The sequence below is a fragment of the Grampus griseus genome (genome assembly GCF_964374135.1).
Source record: "Grampus griseus genome assembly, chromosome: 11".
Classification (NCBI taxonomy): domain Eukaryota; kingdom Metazoa; phylum Chordata; class Mammalia; order Artiodactyla; family Delphinidae; genus Grampus; species Grampus griseus.
The window spans coordinates 29,432,511-29,441,999 of record NC_139005.1 but is presented as its reverse complement, the minus strand read 5'-3'; the positions used below and the strand labels follow the sequence as shown (position 1 = coordinate 29,441,999).

The window sequence follows — 9,489 nt, the reverse complement described above, 5'->3', positions numbered from 1 at the left end:
GCCTCCAATTGGCAGAAACCAAGAGAAATTCAGAAAGCTAGGTTGTCTGAAATATGTGGCTTGCATGTTTATCCCTCAAAAGTACAGAAGAAAGTGCAGAAAGGAAAGTGTAATATTGAGAGCCCATCATATTGAAAGCTAGAGTATCCAGAGCACCCCTCAACTTATAAAATCATGGATTGCCTCCTCTATTCCTGTCTTAGCCCATTCAGGCAGCTATAACAAATTACCGTAGACTGGGTGACTTATAAACAACAGAAACTTATTTCTCACCCTTCTGGAGGCTGGGAAATTCAAGATCAGGTGCCAGCAGGTTTGGTGTCATTCATTCATGAGGGATCTGCCCTTATGACCTGATCACCAACCAAAGGCCCCACCTCCAAATGACATCCCACTGTAAATTAAGTTTTAACATATGAATGGGGGCACTAACATTTAGTCTATGGCAATGCTTTTCCTTCTCTCCTCTATTCGGCTCTCAGTGAAGTAACTTTCAGGCTAGGAAAGAAAGTGTACAGATGGTTTTATTTATTTTTATTATTTATTTGTTTTTTATTTGCCAGGTATCTGCTTTTCTGTCGCAAATATCTGGGTCCCAACAGGATATATTCCACAGTACCCGGAGCCTTCCTATAACTCTTGATGTCTTAATTGTCATTTTGTAGAGGTTGTGCAGAATAAGATACTTAATATTTTTTGGAAATGTACAAATATCTTGGAGACTGAGGAAGTTTGTGAAAATAAATATCACGCACTCTTGTTTAGGTTAATATTTCACATTTTTTGGCTAGTATAATTCTATTTGTATATTGAAGTTTTTTTTTTCTATTATATTAAATCTTGGATTTTCTACTATTCTTTTTTTTTTTTTTTAATGAAGTCCAAGGTCATTGTTGGTACAGCAATTCATCAGTGAGGACAAACAACCAATTTATTGTTGCTAAACAGATTAACATGCCAATCCTTTAAAAAAAAAAAAAGCCTTGTACAATAATAGTAGCCATGCGTTAGCCACTTTAATATAAAATGTGATCAAAAGTCAAAATACAAGAGTTCAAAAGGCATAGAAAAACCAAAAAGTTTCAATTTTATTACAAGTTTTAGATTCTGGAAATAGTTTTTTAAAAAAAAAACTTATATGCTAATTTCAGCCCAGGGCTAATTTTTTTTACAACCAAACTAAGAATTACTACAAGGGAACATCAATGCAACAAACAAGTAAAATTTGCAAACCCAAGTCACAAACTTGCTAACAAAGTTAATACTCATGGTAATGGACAGCACCAAAGAGCAATTGATGCCTCAGTTAAATTTGAAAGAAACAATGCCTTCTCTAGGGCAGAGAAACATGCAAACAATTCTGCTTCAAGAAATTTGCATAGAAATAGAAAATGCTAGAGCCTTTACCACAAATGAAATTACAAAGCCTCAACATGTTAAATTCAAGCCAAGGAGCACCAAATGTTAAATTGGAGCCAAGGTATGACTCAAAACATTTAATTTCCAGCTATGCAACTAGCAAGATCACAAGAATTTCAGGTGTGGAAAGGCACCCTAGGCAAGCTCTTGAAAGACATGAATTTGATACAACGTAACCTTAAATCAATGCAGACATTCCTGTAAAATTTAAATTTTAGAGGGCACCATAAGGCATCAGGATCTCTTCTCAAAGTCACTCTTGATATTGTCAGCAACAATCACATCTTTATGATCTCATTAATGACCTTTCACAGATCTCTAGCCTGTACACGTACAGCAGAACCCCCAATATCGTGGGAAGCCCTTTCAGTTTGGCCCTGCTTAACGTGTTTGTAGAATGACTTTTAAGCCCAGCCGTGGCCTAAATGGTGTGAAAGGGACTACTCCCTGGGCATCTCAAGACTTCTCTTCAGCCTGAGCTGTCTCCCAGGACCCTCTCTTCCACACCTGCCCCCAGGGTAAGACTCCAGAACTCTGGGATTCTGAGCCTGACCCCAGGCAACCTCACCGACACCCACCTTTGGAAGCTCCACTATTCCTCATCTCCAGCTCCCCCTGGTGGGGTTCATAGTGACAGTTTGGTGAAAGGACTTGTAGAAACAATGCTTATTTACAAATTCGTATTTTGTAGACCTTTCCTTAATTGAACACCTGTGACTTTTACAGTCGCTCTCCAGACCCTTTCCAGAGGTGTAGTAGAATATGCGAAGCAAAAGGACATTTTATTTCTACAGGAAGAAAAAGGATTAACATACATAGTAATAACTGTGTCCATCAAGAGTAATTTGTAATCAGAAAATGAAGACAAATGCCCCAGAAGCCTGCATTTTATCGACACTGCCACTTTCCCAAAAAAAGAACCTCAGAAACAAGTCACTGGATCTGCTTTCAGTGAATCAGGAGTTCCCACATTTGTATTCCTCAATCTTTGAGAAAAGTACCAGATGAAACTGACCCACCCCTTTTTGTGTAAAATAGTAACTAACTGAACTCACATCTCCACGCCCTCATCCACCGGTTCAATGACAAACAGTAGTCAGTTCCCTTGAAGGAGACTTACACATTTTGGTATTTCTACCAAAAGAATTGAAATTTTCAAGCAGAAAAAAAGTTTAATTACAAGTAAGTGAGTGGCAGCCCAAGTGAAGCTCTTTTACTATGATTTCCAATTTTCTGTTCAATCCACACTGCAGAGATACAAGGAAAGCCACCATTTTGTTTCCTAAATTTTATTTAAGAATTCATACAAAATACTCCAGATAACTGAGTTTCAATCCTCATCTTCCTCCTCTTCTTCATCTTGATTAATCTGGAAGTAACGTAATTCGTAACTTTCTTTGCTGTTAGCAACTACGCGTAACCAATCACGGAGATTATTCTTCTTCAAATATTTTTTGGTGAGATATTTCAAATACCTTTTGGAAAAAGGCACCTCGGAAGTTACAGTGATCTTGCTTTTGCTTCTTTCGATTGTTACAACACCTCCTCCGAGATTCCCAGCTTTTCCATTCACTTTGATTCTTTCCTGAAGAAACTGCTCAAAATTGGCCGCATCCATGATTCCATCTTCTACAGGATGGGTACAGTCAAGAGTAAACTTCAGGACCTGCTTCTTTTTTTTGCCCCCCTTCACCACAAGCTTTTTCACTGGCGCCATCGTCGCAGCGGAGGTAGAAAAGCTCTACTATTCTTTTGTTCTTTTAGGCATTTGCCAGGGGTCGAAAAGATGAGATTGAAATAAAATGCTTTTATTCCACTGATTTTTAACAGAAAATTTGCATTCTCTACTTCCAGCCTGTCTGAAACCAGTTTCTAATTGTCTCTCAGGAGAAACAATACTGTTCTTTCACCCAGTACTTTTTGTTTGTTGTTGTTGTTCCAAAGTTCATATCATGGGTCTGTCACAGAAGCAAAATTATAAATTGCAAGTCATTAAGGTATGGTGAATGCCCATCTGTGTAAGAACATGTCAAAGAAATGTTTACCCAGTTGGAATATCACTGGCCAATCTACTATTGTATATAGTATGTGTATTAATATCCTAGTGCTGCTATAGCAAAATACTACAAGTATATGACTTAAAGCAACAGAAATTTATTTTCTCACAGTTCTGGTGGCTAGAAGTCTGGAATTGATGTGTCAGCAGTGCCAGGCTCCCTCTGGAGACTCTTGGGAAGAATCCTTCATTGCCTCTCCCTAACTTCTGATGATCATTGGCAGATACTTGGCGTGCCTTGACTCGAAGTTTCATCCCTCCAACCTCTGTCATCATATGGCCCTTTATCCTGCATGTCTACCTCTCTGTGTCTCTTTCTCCTTATAAGGACACTAGTCATTGGACTTAGGGCCCACTTCAATCCAATATGACCTTACCTTAAGTTGGTTAAATCACAGAGACCCCGTTTCCAAATAAGGTCACATTCACAGGTGCCTGGGTTCAGGACTTCAATATATCTTTTGGGGGGACACAATTCAGCTCACAACAGTAGTAGATATTATTAGTAGCATGGAGCTGGAAGATCTGGTAGATTTTTAGACCAATGGCAGCCAACATATAGTATATTGATATTTATATCAAACTGACTAAAGTTACCTAAAAATTTCCAAAAATGAATAAATCTTCAACTTTGAAACTACTCACCTGCTTATTCCATTTTCTATTCAAAATAAATATACAAAGTATGATGTGTGTGTGTGTGTGTGTGTGTGCACGTGCTATATGTATCTACATGGATTTTTGTGTAGGACTTTTCAAAATCCTCATTTCTAATTTACAACTGAATTCTGAAGCTTAGACTAGACAGAAATCAGGGCTTCACATTGAGGTGGTAAAGTTACACATATATCAATTCTGATAACTAAATTATTCAACCAATTACTTTTTTTTCTTTTTTAAATTGAGATACTATTGACATATAACACTGTGTAATTTTAAGGTGTACAATGTGTTGATTTGATGCATTTATATATTGCAATATGATTACCACCATAGTGTTACCTAACACCTTTAACGTGTCATATAATTATCACTTCTTTCTTTGAGATGAGAACAATGAAGATCTAGTCTCTTGGTAAATTTGAAGTTCATAATACAGTATTGGTGACTATAATTACTATGCTCTACATTAGAACTTCAGGATTTATTTATCTACTAGTTTTAAGTTTGTATCCTTAAATAACATCTCCCCAATCCCCCAACCTTCAGCCCCTGGGAATCACTATTCTACTCTCTGTTTTTACAAGTTTATCTTTGTTAGAATCCACAAATAAGTAATATCATACAGCATTTAATCTTCCTCTGTCTGACTTAGCTCATTTAGCGTAATAAATCAGGGTCCATCCATGTTGTTGTAAATGGCAGAATTTCATTTTTTTTCATGGCTGAATTATATATATATTATAATATTAATTATAATATAAATATATATATATACATACATATATATTTTACATCTTATTTATTCATCCATTGATGGACACTTCAGTTATTTCATATCTTGATTATTCTGAGTAAAGTTGCAATAATGACAGAAGTGCTGATACCTCTTTGATACCTTATTTTGCTGGGAAAAGAATACTCTCTTCGACAAATGGTGTCTGGAAAACTGGATAACCACATGGAGAAAAATGAAATTGTACCTCTATCTTATACTCCTCATAAAAATTAACTCAAAATGGATTAAACACTTCAACATATGACCTGATACTATAAAACGTCTGGAAGAAAACATGTAGGGAAAGCTCCTTAACATTGATCTTGGCAATGATTTTTTGGATTTGACACCAAATACACAAGCAACAAAAGCAGAAATCAACAAGTGGGACTATATCAAACTAAAAAGCTTCTTCACAGCTAAAGAAACAATCAACAAAATGAAAAGGCTACCTACAGAATGGGAGAAAATTTTTGCAAACCATATACAGGGTAAAGGGTTAATGTCCAAAATACATAAGGAACTCATACAACTCAATACAAAATAATCCAACTAAAAAATGGGTAGAAGAACTAAGTAGACATTTTCCTAAGAAGACACTCAAGTGGCCAACAGGTACATGAAAAGATGCTCAACATTCAATCTGGAACAATTCTTGAGTGTACAAATCCTTCACCTCCTTGATCAAACTTATTACCAAGTATTTTATTCTTTTTAATGCAATTGTAAATGAGATCATTTTCTTAATTTCTCTTTCTGATAGGTATTATTAGTGTATAGAAACACAACTGACCTTTGTATATTGATTTTGTATCTTGCAACTTTACTGAAACTGTTTATTAGTTATAACAGTCTTTTGGTGAAGTCTATTATAAATATTATATCATATCATCTGCAAGCAGAGACAATTTAAATTATTATTTTCTGATTTGAATGCTTTTTATTTCTTTTTCTTGACTAATTGCTCTGACTAGGACTGCCAGTACTGTGTTAAATAATAGTGAGAACAGGCATTCTTGTCATGTTCCTGATCTTAGAGCAATAGCTTTCACCTTTTCATCACTGATTATGATGTTAGCTGTGGGCTTGTTATATAGGGCCTTTATTATGTTGAGATAAATTTCTCCTATATCCACTTTGTTAAGAGTTTTTTATTAGGAAAAGATGTTGAATTTGTCAAATGCTTTTTCTGCATCTATTAAGATAATCACAGGATTTTATCCTTTATTTTGTAATGTGGTGAATCACATTGATTAATTTGCAAGTGTTGACCCATCCTTGCATCCCAGAAGCAAAGCCCACTTGATCATGGTGTATGATCCTTTTAATGTACTGTTGAATTTGATTTACTAATATTTTATTGGGTAATTTTGCATTTATGTTCATCACATATATTGACCTGTAATTTAATTTTTTTGTATATCCTTGTCTGGCTTTTGTATCAGGTAATGATGGCCTTGTAAGATGAATTTCAAAGTGTTCTTTCCTCATTTATGTTTTGGAGAAGTTTGAGAGGGAATGGTATGACTTCTTATAATATTTGGTAGAATTCACCAGTGAAACCATCTGGTCCTATAACCAAAGATAGGAAATCTGAGAGGAATGAAATATTATGATAAAACATCATAGCCTAATTGAAGTTGGGGGACAAAGTCTTAGTTGCTGTGACAGTAAATTACTCTTAGTTTGAGTAAGAGCTTCTCACATACCACTATGTTCTATTTAAACATGACTAGGATTTCGGGTGATCCTATGACCAGAGCTACTTATCATCAACTGGGCATAATCATATCATTAAGCCATAAAGTCAAGTGGGCACAGCAGAAGTTGACTATATAATGAAAATGATACATTCAGAATTAGGCCAAACAATTTGAATTTGACTTCCTATCTTCTAACTGTATTTTTTTTTCTTTTCTGTCATTATCCAAGATAATTTTCTTTCTCATGAGTAGTCCTAAATGGTTTCTTTACAAATCTATCATGGTAGTTTTGATATTAATTTGGGAGATGGAAATAGCAATAATAATAAATGTATGTAGGGCATTCCAGTGACTTCTGGAGAGACATGTTCTCCTGATTTGAAAGGCAACAGGAAAAGGAGAGACAGGGCACAGCCTCTGAATGTTTTTATGTTTTTGCAGAAATGCTGTTACCATAGAAATTCAATGCAGAGTCATGTTAAGGGGTTAAAATATACAAGCAACCCATCTTAAACATACTACATAAGGAAAAATCTGAATTTTGTTATATCTAGTGTAACACATTTAAATTAACATTACTATCAAACACTCAGTAATTTGGCATTGTAAATCTCTTAAACACAAAATTATCATAAACTTCAAACAAATAAGTCTCTCACAGCTTAAAAACAAACAAACAAAAAATGGGGCCTCAGGTTAGGGTTCAATGTGACTTTTTTCAATTTTGAAAAACTTATGAGTTTAATAGGAGTTAAGAAGAGGAAGGACAGGGGAGAGATTGCTAAAGGATTTCTTCCTGGGGTGATGCAAATATTCCAAAATGAGATAGTGGTGATGCTTGCAGAACTCTGTGAATACACCAAACAATGAACACTTAACCACTAATGCTAAACATTGCACACTTTAAAGTGGTAAAATGTATGGTAAGTAAACTATATTTCCATAAAGCTGTTATTTTGAGAAAAAACAGCTTATGATAGGCAGTCTCTTCCTGGGTGCTGGCATTGTATATAAAGATCATATATTACCTAGTTCCTGAAATGTGACCATTTTTCTCTCTAATCAAACTCAGGAGTATATTTTTTCTCTTTGAGTAAAATTAAAACAAATTTTTAAAAGTAAATGATTCAAAACACAATTTAATTTATACCAGAACATGAATTTTATTAATTTGTAATTAATTTTAAAAACTGATTAAGACTGTAACTCTTAAATTTTTACCTATATTTACTTATTCTGTTTCCTTATCCATAAAATGGGGGCATTTATCATATAATAAAAAAATGTAAAGCAATTAGAACTTTTCCTAGTGCCTAGAAGGTGCTTTGTAAATATTTATTATTATTAATAAGCAATGCACAGGCCATATTCACTTCTCCAATAGAATATTTTTATACTTTACCAAATAAATTTCTTATTTTCCAGTAAGTATTATTTTTTCCTCAATTTTTTTCACAAGCTGTCCACTCGAGAACACAAGAATTTTAAACCCCAATCTTCAGCTCAATTAGTTTATAAAGTAGGTGTGAAGTCACAAAACTTCAAGATATTGTTTAGTTTTTCAGAAGTCACAGGTCTTTTCGGGAATTAGGAGGTTCCCATCACATATGAAAATAAAGTAACATTGTTAAAAGAATACCATTCAACTGGCATAAACATTGAAACATTCTTCAGTTTTATAATTTAGTGAATTCTAAGCTCCTATTTACCATTTCCACACCTAAAATCATGATATTAATCCAATTCCTCATGCTCAGTTCAGTAATGATTATGCATTCTCATTATGAAATTTGGAACTTACCCAGTTGTACCTGTGAGTGGATGGATGCAGCAACCCCAGCCAGACAGAGGGGTGATTACCACGGTCTCAGTCCCTTTAGAAATTTAAGTTTGGGCCACAACAGGGCCAGATTCATGGGCATTTGACCTGGGCAGTCCCACAGGTCAAATGAAGAGCCCCATACTTAAAAGAACCTCATGCTTGGTCTATTGCTCTGCTGTCACTGTTTTGAAATTCTTAGTAATTTTTGAACAAGGAGTCCTACATTTCATTTTGCACTGAACACAGAAAATTATATAGCTAATCCTGGGTCATAAAGCCAGGTAAGCTACCAAATCCTGTGGTAATAATTAAGGGTAGGAGGAAATTAGTATAGGTGTTTGAGGAGGGAGAGGATGAGTATTAATGGTACCCTGAACCTACCTGCAGCAATGGTGTCTGTACCTCTTCCCACTAACCTCTCATAAGTTTCTCCTCAGAAACACGGACAAGAACTACGGAGGAGGGACTTCCCTGGTGGCACAGTGGTTAAGAATCCGCCAGCCAATGCAGGGTACACGGGTTTGAGCCCTGGTCCGGAAAGATCCCACATGCCGCGGAGCAACTAAGCCCGTGTGCCACAACTACTGAGCCTGCACTCTAGAGCCCGTGAGTGACAGCTACTGAGCCCTCATACCTCAACCACTGAGGCCCGCGTGCCTAGAATCTGTGCTCCACAACAAGAGAAGCCACTGCAATGAGAAGCCCGCTCATCACAATGAAGAGCAGCCCCCACTCGCCGCATCTAGAGAAAGCCTGCACACAGCAACAAAGACTGGACACGGCCAAAAATTTTTTTAAAAATTAAATAAAAAAATGATTCTGGTTCAAAAGAAAAATGCATATACAAAGCTTAAAAATGATTAAAAATGATGAAGGAGCTGTTTTCCAAACCTCATGCACAGAGAAGAGAATCTGTATGAAGCAAGGGATGGATGGGAGGTGTCTTGCTTACATCTCTATTCAAGGAAGACTTCTGCAGGAAGGATAGCTGGTTGACAGCCTCCAGCTGCCCCAAGATTGGCCAATGTGCTCTTGACAGACTGCTTCCCCA

At 36.0% G+C, this 9,489-nt stretch overlaps 1 protein-coding gene across 1 annotated transcript; it reads right to left on the bottom strand.

The window, feature by feature from the left end:
• Positions 1–2,692: 2,692 nt before the first annotated feature.
• LOC309830438 (large ribosomal subunit protein eL22) lies at positions 2,693–3,138 on the bottom strand. The gene has a single exon (XM_082666984.1). It carries the CDS (start codon positions 3,134–3,136, stop codon positions 2,750–2,752), a length of 387 nt encoding a protein of 128 aa, XP_082523110.1. The 5' UTR covers positions 3,137–3,138; the 3' UTR covers positions 2,693–2,749.
• Positions 3,139–9,489: the final 6,351 nt, after the last annotated feature.